We start from the raw sequence: 15,637 nt of genomic DNA, 5'->3' as shown, positions 1-15,637 counted from the left end.
GTTGGCGGGGAAAAGCATGGAATAGGGCACCTCCTGCACCTGGAGCAGTTTCTTAACCTCGAAGAAGTTCCGACGCCTCATCGAGGCAGCCGCTGTATAGTCCGGGAAGAAGGAAATGGCAGAGTTCTGAACCCGGACAGGGGGAGAGATTTTTCCGCCTGGAGAATGGCATCTCGGTCCCTAAAGATAAAGAGACGGGCCAGGACTGGTCTCGGGGGGGGGGGGCCCGGGCTTCAGCTTTCCCCCAGGGACCCGGTGGGCACGCTCAATGGAGAAGAAGTGGGAAAGGCCCTTCGGTTGCAGACTGGTTTTAATCAGCTCTTCAATATAAAGATCCTTAGCCTGAGTCCCCTCCGTCTCCGGAATACCTAAAATCCGTACGTTGTTCCGTCTTGCACGCCCCTCCTGGTCGTCCAGCTTCTCCATCAGCATCCTGTTGTCCTTTTCAAGACGGGCCACTGACATTTGCAAGTCTGAAGTGTCCTGGCTCAGAGATTTTGACCTCTCTCACCCTACCCGACATTTTGTGGAGCTCCGCCCTTAGCAAGGAGACGTCCGTCGAAATCGTGCCAACCGTTGCCTGGACGTTCGCCAGTGCCCCCATGACGTCCTCCAGTGTGATTTTCTTCCCTCCATCGCTCTCCTGTGGCTTACCCCGTGGTGGCGTGGTGTTAGGGACTTTGTCGTAAGCATACTTGTCTAGCTTACCCTGGACGGTGTGGTTCCTGGACCCCCTGCCCACCATCTCGACTCAGGTCGAAGGATATATCGGAGTCACAAACAGGGAGTATCCACCAGGGGGACAACCAAGCCTGCGTCCAGGTTATGTCATTTCCTGCGCCACAGACCCCTAGTTTTCAAAGGGGGGAATGCCAGGGAGGGGCCCGCCTCCGCGAGCCGGAGTAAGCGGAGGGAAAGAGGTAAAGAGGTAGGCCCAACGTCCAGTGCAGCACCCCGCGGGTGCAGTGGAGGCGGCCCCTGACCACCAGGAAACCGACCCAGTCCAAATCTGCACACCCCCAGGCGGGAAATTACACCTAGCGAGGGCCGCCACTCACAACTGAAGTGTCAGGTAGGTAAAGGAGTCTCAACTGCTCAGGCTGGGGCACACCACAGCGCCAGGTCTGGATCTGAAGGCCTGCAGCAACAGGGGATGTTGAATGTTCCACACGGGAGGCCGCCAATAGCTATGGGGCAGAGAGACAGCTTAACACCCCATAGCAGGATTGTGACCCCAGCGGGCCGGACCGAGAAAGTCACCAAGCACGGGGGGGGGGTGCCGGGAGGACGCGGGCAGTCCAGTGCGCCTCCCACACTCACCCGACCCCGTCCCCCGCAGAGCGCTGCAACATCGCCGGGCAGTTTGATCAGCCAAGGTCGAAGCAGCCCCAAGACCCCCTCTCACAGGGTCAGAAATGTCACTGCAGAAAGCGCGGAGGGGGGGGATGGCCGGAGCCGATGACAGTGCGGCCCAGGGCTCGGTGATGTTGATCTGTGCGCCTCCGTGCACCGTGCCCCCGTCCTCGGCCGCAGAGAGCAACAGAGTCCCCAGTCTTGTAGGCCCCGGTAGGCTGATGGCGGCTAGGCGGTGGTTTCAGTGGATGTAGGAAGCCGCGGAGAACGGGAACCGCTGCGATGGATGCAGCTCGCGCTCCGATGCCAGGGGAGCCCCTCAGTGGACCCCGGTAATGCGGATTAATATGCAGATTATAACTCAAGGGCTGAAACGACTGCGGAGCTCCGGGACTAAGCGGCCATTTTCCTCGGCCGAAAGCCACCCCCCTCTGCAAAACAGTTTTTATATATTTTTGTCCTATATATTTTATGCTAATTGTAAATCAGATTGAATGTGTTTCCTTGTAAATAACATAACATAGCATAACATAACAACTGTCTGACGGAAAAGCATACAGATGTCCACTTACAATGAATAGGCAGTAAAACTGAATGGTAAGGCTCCTCCTCTCTGAATCCTGTAAAACAAAGGACAATGATCAGTCTGTTCTCTGAACATGTAAAGCTTTAAGCATGATTTATTGTACTAGATAGCCTACATGCGCTACACATTAAAACTTGAGGAATCCTTAGTGAAACTATGTGCAGCTGTCTTGCACTGTTCAGATTTAAGAACATTTGGTCAAGTTTCATACAACCCCAAAAAACATTCAAAAAAAGAAAGAGCAAGCAGGCTAAAACAGATGGATGGCACGTTTATCAGTCTGCGATTATAATTGCACCAACAAAGATCTAGACATTGTCACATTTTGTGTTCCGACATTTCGCATAACTTTTTACTTGAGCATGCACTTCGCATAAAAATGTCTCCCTATATATCAATGGGATCTCTTGCAGATACATTTTCTGCTCAAACCAATTCTCTGGTAAGTCGTGAGACTTTTTGTGCGAGAACTGGGGGGCATATTATCAAGGACGGTGTTAAAATTATCGTCGGTTTAGCGGCAGAAAATTGCTGCTAAAGCGGCAATAATGGGCTTGATAATATGCCCTTGTGAATTCCCATAGAGGCCCATGTTCACACCAGAACATGGGCTTCTATGGGAATTCACAAGGGCATATTATCAAGCCCATTATAGCCGCTTTAGCAGCAGTTTTCTGCCGCTAAACCCGCGATAATTGTTAACGCCATCCTTGATAATATACCCCTGAGTACGGGTAGAAAACGTGATGCAAGATTCCGGCACACCGCATTGCCCTACACAAGTCTTTAATGCAATTTTTGCAAAATGATACAAGGCACAATTATGTGGTTTTCCACGGTATTCAGATTATTTATAAAGTAGTTTGCCTAACATTAAAATAAGCAGCAATGCAACAGCACCTTTTCAATACACGAAACTAGCAAGTATATTTTATTGCCCCCGTTAACATGCATTAATCACTGTCTTTGGAGAAGAAAAACAAGGTAATATCAGATTTTAAGATGTACAGTTTGATGTTATTACCACCTCTTTTATTGTGGTATTCAACAAATGACACTGCTGTACAAAAACGTTCAAAGAATATGTTTTCACCGTCGGTCAGTGCAAATGTGATCTGCTTCCAGTGTAAAATTACACTACATCAGTTTTACTCTTTACAGACTGCCCGTCTCTCGATGTAAGGCTGAGACAGTGCATACAGTATATCACAGAAGCCTTCATGCATACGTACTTCTGACAATCACCGCAGCATTGGTTGAGGCTTGCCCATGAACATTTGTTGCGACTGCGGTATACGTAGCAGTGTCGTTAAAGTTTGTTCTAATGGGAAAAAACAAACATTATCAGAAAATTCACTGGATATTTTTGATAGCAAGCGCATTCTAAACTCATTGAGTACAACAATGTTTTAACATATAACATTTAGAACGTTTGGCTCAAGGAGAAAACATAATGTTGAAGTATATTTTCCTATAGCAACAGATGAAAATACTAGGGGGCATATTATCAAGAACGGTGATAAAAGTATCGCCGCTTTAGCGGCAGGAAACTGCCACTAAAACGGCGATAATGGGCTTGATAATATGTCCTTGTGAATTCCCATAGCAGCCCAGGTTCTGGTGTTAACCTGGGCTTCTTGATAATATGCCCCCAGAATACCCCTGAGTCCTGACACTACTGAGAACCCCGCTTGAAGCTAAAAGGGCTTATTTACAAATCCCTTGCGCCACTTTTGAGTAAATTTTAACATGGGAAAAGTGACGTTGGGGTGGCGCAAGGTGCTTGTAGATAAGCCCCAAAGAGCTTGCATCATAAAGCCTTCAAGCATACCCTTGTAGCAAACAGGGGGGCATATTAACAAGAACCTCGTTAAAATTATCGCTGTTTTAGCGTCAGTTTCCTGCCACTAAAACTGTGATAATTTTAACGAGGTTCTTGCTAGTATGCCCCAGGCATTCTTATGTTAAATAGGATTAAATGAACCGATAATTGATAACACAGTACTTAAGTGGAACACTGGCCCAGTCAAATACTGAGGCATTTTGGTGACAGGTAATTTACATGATTTAATATGGATGCACATAAACAAAGAAAGTACTATTCAAAAAATGTTAAGATTTCACAAATAAGTAAAAATTATTTGACCTCTCGTATCATTTATGTCTTTGCCCCTCATGTTATTATCAGCCTTTTTCCTTTCAGAAAATAAAATCATCAATAGCGGCCTTTATATAGGCCAATTAAAACCCCACAATTGTTATGAACAAATTGAGATTATGAAACAAAAGGGCATATTTTGATCATGTTAGCAAAAGCAGCATATCTGTTTAGACCTCCTGCGGCAGGGGTAATTGACCGCCAATGGCTTCAGTCAAAAGTGATCTACTGGGCATTGCTTTCCTCCTGCCTACTTTAGTACTTGAAAAATAACTTAATGAATCGATGTAAATATTAATGATAGACAAGGCAGGGTTATTAGGAAACATAAAACACACAATGAAGGATAGAATTATCTAAGGTTTAAAATGCCCATATTTAAGAATGAAAACATCACAATTAATAATGAAGCATTACGTTGGCAATTGTGGAGACATGCAGGTGTAGTAATGGTTACAGATCTGATTAATGATAGAAAACTGTTATTGATTAGACAAACCCAAACAAAATCAGATATCCTGGTAATGCGTTTTATGCATTCCTAAAATTTTCATCTGAAATTGCCGAAAGAAACCTTATACATAATTTCTTTTATAAGACATGTTCATGGAAATTACATATAGCATCAAAGATCTATAGGGAGCCGAGTAACCAAATGTATATATTTGAAAATTGCTAACTTTCAGAGTGATATGGTCATGTTTACGTGTTCCGTAACTCAGTTAGCATCTACCTTGTGAAAAATGAAATGCAACTACTGGACTTATTGATAACTGTCACAGCAAATCAGTTATTTGTGATGTAATCAGTGATGTCACTGACCATGTCATGAATGATGTCATATGTGACATCATCAGCAGTGCATTGCGGGGGCGCGAGTTATAGTTAGCTGAACTAACTATAACAGGGGAATTTCTATGGTTTTGTACAAATGAAATATCCAACTAACTATAACATGTCTGAAACCTGTGGTTTTTTTCTGTGAATTTCTAACGTATTTTAAATGTTAATTTCTAACTATAACATGCCTCAAACCTATGGTTTTTTCAGTGAATTTCTAAGGTTTTTTGAATGCTAATTTCTAACTATAACATGCCTGAAACCTGTGGTTTTGTCAGTGAATTACAAAGGTTTTTTAAATGCTAATTTCTGTCTATAATGTGCCTGAAACTTAAGGTTTTTTCAGTGAATTTCGATGTTTTTTTCAATGTTAACTTCTAATTATAATCTTCATTTAACCTATATTTTTTCCCGACACCCAAGAAGGAAACAACACCCACTGCCACAAACTTCAGGACCTCCCCCCCTTACCACCCTTCTCCCTACTACCACCAAGGCAGTGCAAAACAGGACAGCGAACCCTCCAAAAATGGCATGGTCCCTCACCCATATAATAGCTCAAGTTTGGGAAATGTGGCAATCGTTTTTTCAGTAAATTTGAATTTTTTTTTTTAAATACTAATTTCTAACTTTAATGTTCATGAGACCTATTTTCTTTGTAAATTTCAAAGGTTATTTAAATAGTAATATCGAAATATAAAGTTTAAAAAACCTATGTTTTTCTCAGTAATTTTGAGAAAAGAAATATATTTTATAACTTTAATATCCTAAGATAGTTCATGTAATTTTTTTTATTATTTAAACTATATAATGTCTTCTTGATTTTAAAATAGTATACAACTACATACAGTATGAAAGGGAGCCTAGCCCAGAGCCACATCTGAAGACCTACTGATCAAGCAGCTCCAACACCCCAGAATGCCACAAGACCCACCACCATCCCCAGGACCCCTCCCTCTACCACCGAGGCAGCGCAGAACAAAACAGCGAACATTCCGAAAACAACATGACCCCTCAGCCACACAATAGCTAAATATTGGGACAGTTGTGAACAAACTATATGTGAGGGAACAAATTCACCCATGAATAACAATACACACACTGTAAAGTGTAGCGGTGATGTGCTGGACGCATCTCAGTATGCAGAACACACACCTCTCCATGTGCACAAATACTACTGGTGCTTGTAGTGTTGTGGACAGTGGACCCAACCATGTTACATCAAACATTAGAGCAAAATCTCAGTCATGTAGCTGTGTAGTACCCCCTGTAAACACAAGCGTTACCGGAGTGGGCGGGTCCGACGTACGCCACTTGAGCATAGGAGTTTGAATAAATAGGCTGGATCTCTGGGCGTGGTTCACTTGTGGGAAAGCCAAAGCATCTGCCAGGGGAGCGGCTCTCACACTGCCACGAGGCCCATGTCGTGACCGCCAGCCTCCTCAGCCGATCGCTGGCTTCTGTCACACAGGCCCCCAGCGGCACAGCACCACAGACTTATGTCTGTACAAACTACTGCCTTCGATATACACTGCGGACAGCAAGGTTCATAATTCGGATCGAGTCGCGATTGCAGATGACGCAGTCCAGTAGGCAACAGACATTGCGTAAGTCAATACGACGTGCCTGTGTGCTTTCCTAACTGCTTCCTCCAGCCTACATTGCGGTGAGTAGGGCTCACAATACAGATCGAGTTGCGATTGCATATGACGCAGTCCAGTAGGCAACAGACATTGCTAAAGTCAACAACACGTGGCTGTGGGCCCCTTCCTCACTGCTGTCTCCGGCCTTCAATGCAGTGAGTAGGGTTTACAATTCACATTGAGTCGCGATTGCAGATGACGCAGTCCAGTAGGCAACAGACATTGTTACCAGTACGGCCTGCCCGGATGACCCATCATCGGCACAGTAGATCCCACAACTGTGTCCTGCGTCCTGAATGGCAGTGACCCCAAGTCCATGGCAGCAACCACAGCACCAGACTCCCTTCGATCAGGGAGGCATATTTCCATATGCAAGGTAGTCAACACATAGTGCCACTAACCCTGTACAACACAAGGCGCGACACGTAGTGCCACTAACTCTGTTCAACACGAGCCGCGACATGTGGTACCACTAACCCTCTTCAACAGAAGCCAGGCAGAATTCAATGGACAAAAGACATTGGTCCGAGTGCGGGCCCCCCTGAACCACGCATCATCGCAGGGTACTTACACGCTGAGCGCCAAATATACTACTAAATCAGTGCACCATAAGTAATCGCAAAGAAGACTGAACAGTTTTATGTCAGCAGTGAGGCATACTATCACTCGAAAATCACCCAAAAATATAAAAAGAACAGAACAATTGAAGTACATTATTGATTACAATGCGGTGATTTAGAAGATGTGGATTGAAAATATGGACATACAATATGTTGTAGATAATAGCTGTTTCTTGCTATGTCACGTCATATATTACCAAGTCCTAGAAGACAGAATTGAAAGAAATGTGAGATAAAATTTCACAGAATACACTTAGCAAAAAATGTTACTGCTTCAGCATAAAGATGCTTTCACATCAAGAAATTAGATCCTACGAATGTTCGTGCCGATAGACATCTGCAAGTTTATATTCAAAGTCAAGAGAAATCATCTGGATAAGTCTAGGTCTTGCTGCAGCACGAAATGGAGTTTTAATATAAATGATATAAAACAACTATGTGATGATATAGAGTTACGTTTCTTTTGTTGAAGAAGAGATGGAAGATAATAGTGATGTAAAGTTTCAAAAAGAAATAACAAAATTTAATGTAGTTTCTGGTAAAAATCCCAACTAAGTATAACGTCCCTCAAATCTACACAATATCCTTTTAGTATCCTTAATTCAAGAACTTGTTTTATATCACATGGTGCCACTGAACCTGAACTACGCAAGCAGGTGGGACCACCAACCTATGCACGTCGCTGTGGGCCCTTGCTCACAACTACCTCTGGTCTACATTGCGGTCAGCAGGGCTCACAATTCAGACAGAGTCCCGATTAGAGATCACGCAGTCCAGTAGGCAAGAGACATTGCTCCCAGTGCAGCCCGTCCACACCAAACATCATCACAGGCTTCTGGTGCCACTAACTGTGCACCTCAACTCAACGCCACGTGGCTATGGGCCCTTGCTGACCACTACCTATGTCCTACACTGCGGTCCTCAGGGCTCACAATTAAAATTAAGTTTGATTTGATTCTTTAATTATGGAGTCCAGTAGGCAAGTAACTATCACAGGCCTAAAACCTATATAATATCCTTTTAGTATCCTTGCTTCAAGAACTTTTTTAATATCAGTTAAAGCTTTAGTACAATCACCAAATTCATCCTGAATTGCAAATGAACACTCAATACAAGTCTACACTGCGGGCAGCAGAGCTCGCAATTCGAATTTTGGACACGTGCTGCCACTAACCCTGTTCAACACAAGCCGATCCCACATATGTAACTGTTTCCTGAGTCCTGAATGGCAGTGACCCCAAGTCCGTGGCAGTGACCACAGAACTAGACTCCCTTCGATCAGTGAGGCATATTTCCATATGCAAGACCGGGGACACGTGATGCCACTAACCCTGTACAACACAAGCCAATCCCACATGTGTAACTGTGTCCTGAGTCCTGAATGGCAGTGACCCCAAGTCCATGGCAGCGACCACAGCACCAGATTCCCTTCGATCAGTGAGGCATATTTCCATGTGCAAGGCAGGCGACAAGTGTGCTACTAACCCTGTAGAACACAATCCTATCCCACATGTGGAACTGTGTCCTGATTCTGAATGGCAGTGACCCCAAGTCCGTGGCAGCGACCACAGCACTATACTCCCATCGACCAGTGAGGCATATTTCCATATGCAAGACCGACGACAGTCATGCCACTAACCCTGTACAACACAAACTGATCCCACTTGTGTAACTGTGTCCTTAGTCCTGAATGACAGTGACCCCAAGTCTGTGGCAGCGACCACAGCCCCAGACTCCTTTTGATCAGTGAGGCATATTTCCATATGCAACGCTGGTGACACGTGGTGCTACTAACCCAGTACAACACAAGCCAATCCCATATGTGGTCCTGTTTCCTGAGTCCTGAATGGCACTGACCCCAGTCTGTGGCAGCAACCACAGCACCAGACTCCCATCAGTTTATGTGTTGTTTTTTTCTTTAAATAAAATGATTTACATGTCTAAGATACTTGTTTGTCCAACCGCAGAGGGACACTAGAGGGCCTAAAAAGGTTGTTGGGGTATGTTGGTAATGTGGGAAGAGTGTGCGTTACCTGCTGATGTGGGAAGACGCGGCGTAAAAGGGATATCTCTCACAGACAGAACTCTGGTATGTTTTCAGAAATGCCTCGGACAGATGCCAGGTGACGCACTGAATGACAAAATGGCTTTTCAATGCTTATGTAGTGTGACTTTTGAACAGTTTGCACCCAGGCTCGCAGACGGACAACTGCTGCCCATCCGCTCGACTCACAGATGCAGTACTACGAGCTGTCTGCGTCATTGTGGCTATCCCTGCCCTGTTCCGTCGTACACCCCGCCACGCCACTCCGATTAAGTTCCGACTTTGGCCCAACATACCTACCTGTTGCAGGTGTACTCGCTGTTGGTGTGCAGGTCAGTAGTCTAGTTGTCAACCTCTCACAGCCACTCCCTGAGGGCAGGTTTGCACACACACTACACCCATGCGGCACATGCATCACAGGCCATGTAACCATGCAAATATAATGGATCGACAACGTCACATCCTTTATTGCCGGTGGTGACTGGATGGCGGACACTCCACAGCTCTGAATCATAAAGAGTCAATGAAAAGTTGCGCAAAGAGTTAGTCACACCCTAAGCTGTATGGCCGTAAGGGGCCGACTACCACCTGGCGCGGACTTGAGTTGCACACGGTTAGTGCCACCCAAAGCTGAAGTGCCCGTCAGGGACCTACTACCATGTGGCGCGGACTTGAGTTACACAGGGTTAGTGCCACCTGAAGATGATGTGACCCTCAGGGGCATACTAGTATGTGGCGCAGAGTTGAATTGCACAGGTTAGTGCCACCCGAAGCTGATGTGGCTGTCATGGGCCTACCACCAAGTGGCATGGACTTGAGGTGCACAAGGTTAGTCACACCCTAAGTTGTATGGCCGTCAGCGGCCCACCACCATGTGGCAATGACTTGTGTTGCACTGGGTTAGAGGCACCAAAAGCTGATGTGGTCACTGCCATTGATGACTCAGGACTCAGCGACATGTGTGAGATCTGCCGGGCCGCGGAGAAGCTGATGTGATCTCCGCCATTGATGACTCAAGACTCAGCGACATCTCTGAGATCTGCCGGGACATGGAGCTTTGACAGGCACGTGGAGTGCCCGCTGGTAGGCACTCCGGTGGCACCAGGTAATTATTTGTTCATGGATGCACAGGGGCAGCAGTCTCTCTCTCTCCCTCTCTCTCTCATTCTCTCTCTCTCTCTCTCTCTCTCTCTCTCTCTCTCTCTCTCACTTCCCTCTCTTCACTTTCTCTCTCACTCTCTTCCTTCCTTTCCTTCTATCTCTCTCACTCTCTCTCCCTTCTCCCTTTCTCACTCCCTTTCCTTCCTTCCCTCTCTTTTTCTCTTTGGCTTTATTTTCCTTCTCTCTTTCTCTGTGTCTCGCTCCTTTGATATGCGTATTACATACGTCCTTATTTTGTACTTTATTTTCCAGGCTGTGTCATCGACATTCATGCTCCCGACAGAAGTATTCCGCCTTGTTATTTTGTGTTCAGTTTGTGAGATTTAGTTTATCCTTTATATATAAGTTTACGGAAAAATAACGTTTGAAAAAAAAGGGGAAAAAAAAATCAATAAACTTTTTGGTTGTCACTTAAGTGCTGTGTGACTCGTTCTCGTTCTTATCACTGTTATTTCGTGGTGTCCACCATGGTGTTAAATTGTGGGGCAGTTAACACGGGAATACTGGTGATGTCTGCAGTTTGCACCAGCTTCTGAATAGTGTGTTAGATTTATCTCAACTTTAGTTGCATTAAAGTGCTGATAATGAGATGCAGAGTAGGCGTTCCCATGCAAAAATACACGAGGGGCACCTTTACGATTTATTCTAAATACTAAAATCCTGTATTGAATTGCATTGTGGTAGTGGGTGCATTTACAGTGTACACAAAAAATCAATGAAGAAATCTCATTGTATTATTATTGAATAGGAATAGGGACTCAGGTGCTGAATCTTGACGGGATACACTGCCCAGTTTGTTTATTTTTCTGTACACGAAAAACCACATCACAACTTTCACAACGAAAGGCAAAACCTGCGATGTGAAACAAATTCCGTCAATAAGCTGCGTTAGCACAAAGAATTTTACACCTGCTTTCTGCTGGTGTTAAACAGGACAACTACCTCCAACATGAAAGGGAACACAGCCAAGAGCCACACCGGAACACCCACATGTGCCATAGAGTCAATGAGCATGATACATTGATACCCATAATGGCCACAACACTCATCGCAACAACCCCAGGGCTGCCAACGCCCCCCAAACCCGCATCTGAGCAAGTGTGTCCGTGTGGTCATTGTGTTAGCACGATGGGCACGGGCCCTGCAACATCACAGTGTGCTGTCTTCAGCAGACATTACCATGTTACCATGCCGGAAGATCTTTCGGAGCATGCGCAGGGTGTTGCTTCAACAACCTGCGCATGCTCCGAAAGATCTTCCGGTGGATCACCACCGAGACCAGGAAGACGGTCACCTAGGCCCTCGTCACCAGCCGACAGGACTATGGGAACACCCTCTACGCTGGGACCACAGCCAAACTACATTAAAGACTCCAGCGCATACAGATCGATTCTGCTCGACTCATCCTGGACATTCCCCGTCACAGCCACATCTCTGCCCATCTGAGAGACCTGCACTGGCTCCCCGTCAGCAAGAGGATCACGTTCAGACTACTCACCCACGCACACAAGGCTCTCCACGACATGGGACCGAAGTACCTCAACAACCGCCTCACATTCTACACACCCACCCGCCAGCTCTGTTCCGCCAGCCTCGCCCTCGCCACCGTCCCACGAATTTGCAGAGCCACCGACGGAGGAAGATCCTTCTCCTACCTGGCGGCCAAGACGTGGAACTCCCTCCCCACCCACCTACGGTTGACCCAGGACCATCTCTCCTTCAGGAAACAACTCAAGACCTGGCTATTTGAACAGTAGCGGATCCCTCCCCCCCAGTGCCTTGAGACCCTAGCGGGTGAGTAGCGCGCTATACAAATTTACCTGATTGATTGATTGATTGATTGAACTCCGCGTTGGCAGTGAGCCTGCATATGTAGATATGCACGCATCCTCCTGCATGCACAAGCGGCGTGTGCTTGTCCGGCGTACACAGGTCAGTGCAGGGGTGTGCCTATCCGGCAAGGGGAATGGGGTATCTCGGACATGTCTGTGTGCAGGAAGTGTGGTAAGTGTGTCTCTGTGTTCTGCTGTGGCTGCCACAAGGGCCGCAGCAGTCGATGTTGTAAAGTGGCATGCACCACTTCCAAGCGGCAGTGTCACGGTGGGGTTGGAATGCCGTAGGACATGCGCGAATAAATAGGCATTACAATGGTGTCCCGTAGGAGTGCCCCGGATACAACAGCGCACTGCACAAAAGTGTGGTGGCTCGTGGGAGGGAGAAACAGCTGTTTGCAACGTAACACACAGTGAACCCGCCCATGTGCCACATGCTGGGCATCTCATCCATGATGATCAGGGTCGCAGACATCCTACAACACCCACGACCGGCCTTTCTACACATCCTGTATGAATGCAGCTAGAGAACTTACTGTAGGGATGAAAGGTTCTTTGTCTGAGCTATCTTGCGAGCATTTGTGTCCTGTGTTCTATTGTGCGAATGTTTGTGTTTGGACAACACTGTACTCTCCTTTCTATGTGTGTGTGCTGCATTGTGTCAGAGCTGTCCCTTCATGTGAGTTTTTGTTCACCCTTCTCTCTTTCAGGCATTGTGGTTTACACTTCTATGCTTGTTCAGTGGTACGATGTTGGCGGGTTGTGTGACTTGTGCTCCTTGTTTGTGTGTTTCATTTTGGCCATGGTTTGTCTGTAGTTGTGCTGTACTTAATTGTGCATGTGTGCCATGCTGCCCATCTCCCCCGTACCACCACTCTCTGCTTGTTTGTCTTCCTGGTGCTGTTGTGGCTGTAATTTTGTTCCTCCACACATAAATACATGTAAAGAAAAAATTAGAATAGTTCCTTGATTCTTTTACATTGCAAAACTTCTCTCTATTGTTTTTTTTTAATTTTCCATATTAACAGTTTTTTAAATATTCAAGGACACATACAGGTGAGAAGTTCAACGTATTCTATCAACACACTTTCTAGAACATTCTACAACACGTGCAGGTTTAAAGTTCATCACATATTTTAAACCTAACAATATTTTTTTGCAACATTTTCTCGAACATTTAACTGCACGTGCAGGTTAAAAGCTCACAATTGTTTAAAGTTCGAACAGTGCCTTCCAAATACAAGTAGCAATATGGTTGAGTTGAGCAAATTTTATCCTATGATATGAACTCCACGTTTAAACTGCTTTTTCTTAACCAATCACAAAGATGCTTTTCCACAAAACGAATGTGCACCCTACTTTTAAAAAAACAATGATTTTCATCTCCCAATCAGTTATCGTTTTGTATGGGGAAAAAAAGAAGTTCCCCATCTTTAAACATATCTCTTATTCTACAAACAGACTGCATGAGCTACATACATCTATCCATAACTCTCAGCCCTACCTTCGAAATGCTAGTGTGGATCGTAGGACATAGCTATGTTTTCTGGTACAAACAGAGACATATTGACTTAGACCTAGCTTTACAAAATGTGGACATTAAATGGTTTAGACAGAGAGGATTGAAGTGGCACCAATTGTTGCCTTTGGTTAAAACCTGTATGCCTCTCCAACACCCTGACCTCATGATTGTGCATTGTGGTGGAAACGACCTAGGCACATTGACTGGGGTAGGTTTGGAAATGCTAGTGAAGGACACCTTTAGACAATTGATGTTGCTTTTGCCTCAAACTGTCTTTGTATATTCCAATATATGCCATAGACTGAAGTGGAAATGGTCAAACCATTTTTGTCCTCAGATTGAAAAATCCAGGAGGTATGTCAACAAAGCTGTGTCTGCATACCTCAGAGACCAAAGAATGGGGTCTATCTACAACTGACTCGCACATATACAGCTGGGGACACCACGCTCGCAGATGCACAGCTGCAATCCAACGGACTGGTACTGTTTTATGTTTTCGGATAGTACTGTAGTGTTTGTGTACTTTAGGGGGTTCATGCTCGACGTTGCGTTTTAGGGTTTAAGGTAGTGCAGTGGTGTTTGGGTAGTGTAAGAATCATACTGGAGGTAGTGTTTTAGAATTTACAACAATGCATTAATGTTTGGGTAGTGTAAGGGGTCATGCTGGGAGTACTGTTTTGGGGTTTAGGGTGGTGCAGAGGTATTTGTGTAGTGTAGGGGGTCATGCTGGGAGTAGTGTTTTAGGGTTTATGGCAGTGCAGTGGTGTTTGTGTAGTGTAGGGGTCGTGCTTAGAGTAGTGTTTTAGGATTTAGGTTACTGCAGTGGTGTTTGGGTAGTGTAGGAGGTTCTGCTGGCGGTAGTATTTTAGGGTTTAGGGTAGTGCAGTGTGGTTTGTGTAGTGTAGGGGGTCCTGCTGAGGGTATTGTTTTAGAGTTTACAACAATGCAGTGGTGTTTCAGTAGTCTTTGGGTAGTGTAAGGGATCGTACCGTCAGACTGACATACAGAGCTCCAAGGCGACAGACAGGCTTCTAAAGGCATACCCGTGACCTGGTGATATGAGGAGAGGCAGCGTGAAAGGCATATCTCACACAGACACAGATGCCAGTGTTGCCTCGCACAGATAAAACTGCGGACCCAATGGCTTCTACACAGAGAGATGCGAGCTGCCGGAGTAAATCACAAAATGGCTGCCAACACCTCCTAGTTTCAACCATTCACAGCCAATAAGCCTCAAGCTGGTGCTTGTAACCCCTCAGCAAATCACATGTCAGAATTCTCAAATATCGATATCTGTAAAATTTGATATTTCTCAAAAAATACTGAAGGATTTACACTATTTAAACAAAAGCATGCTTTCTGGACCATCACTGTTCTCCCTGCCAAATTTGGCGTAATTCTGTTCAGCAGTTTCACCTGTAGTCTTCTGAAAAGTTTTGTATGGAAATTGCATCGAGAAAACACGTTTTAGAACCCTCTTTTTTTTCAGCCCCTCCTACACCATTCACCCCCAAACTTCCAATTTAGGAGCTAATCTTCATAAAAATTTGTCAAACTACGCCAAAGTTACAAGCACATAGAAGACTCCAGGAGGGGGGCACCGCAACACCCCTCCCAACATGAGTGATGCCCAGGGGCTGCGCAGACCCCAGCAGACCCCCGCAACACCTGCAAGCCCTTGCTAATACTTTTTAAGAAATATCCCCGGAACCTAGCCCACCCAAGGGCCCCATTAAAATAAAACACGAGAACAGGCGACCCCAGCGCAAATTTTTGCAGATTTTAGATTTTTTTTTTAAATGATTCTTTGGGCCCTGGGCAGCCCTAGTGGGTCAGGGTTTTTCTACCCTGCCCCCTTCTCTTGTTTTATAACTTTGT

At 45.5% G+C, this 15,637-nt stretch overlaps 1 protein-coding gene across 1 annotated transcript in view; it reads right to left on the bottom strand.

Moving 5' to 3' along the window:
- MYOM2 (myomesin 2) overlaps positions 1-15,637 on the bottom strand; it is a 724,606-nt gene that overhangs the window by 492,796 nt on the left and 216,173 nt on the right. Inside the window, exons 7-8 of the mRNA XM_078647923.1 lie at positions 3,172-3,260; positions 1,926-1,973 (exon numbers count right to left, since the gene is read on the bottom strand). Of these exons, the coding sequence (XP_078504049.1) occupies positions 1,926-1,973; positions 3,172-3,260 (137 nt within the window). The remainder of the gene's footprint in view (positions 1-1,925; positions 1,974-3,171; positions 3,261-15,637) is intronic.

Source organism: Lissotriton helveticus, chromosome 6 (assembly GCF_964261635.1).
Source record: "Lissotriton helveticus chromosome 6, aLisHel1.1, whole genome shotgun sequence".
In the NCBI taxonomy this organism is placed as follows: Eukaryota; Metazoa; Chordata; class Amphibia; order Caudata; family Salamandridae; genus Lissotriton; species Lissotriton helveticus.
This window is presented reverse-complemented; position numbering and strand designations above follow the sequence as displayed.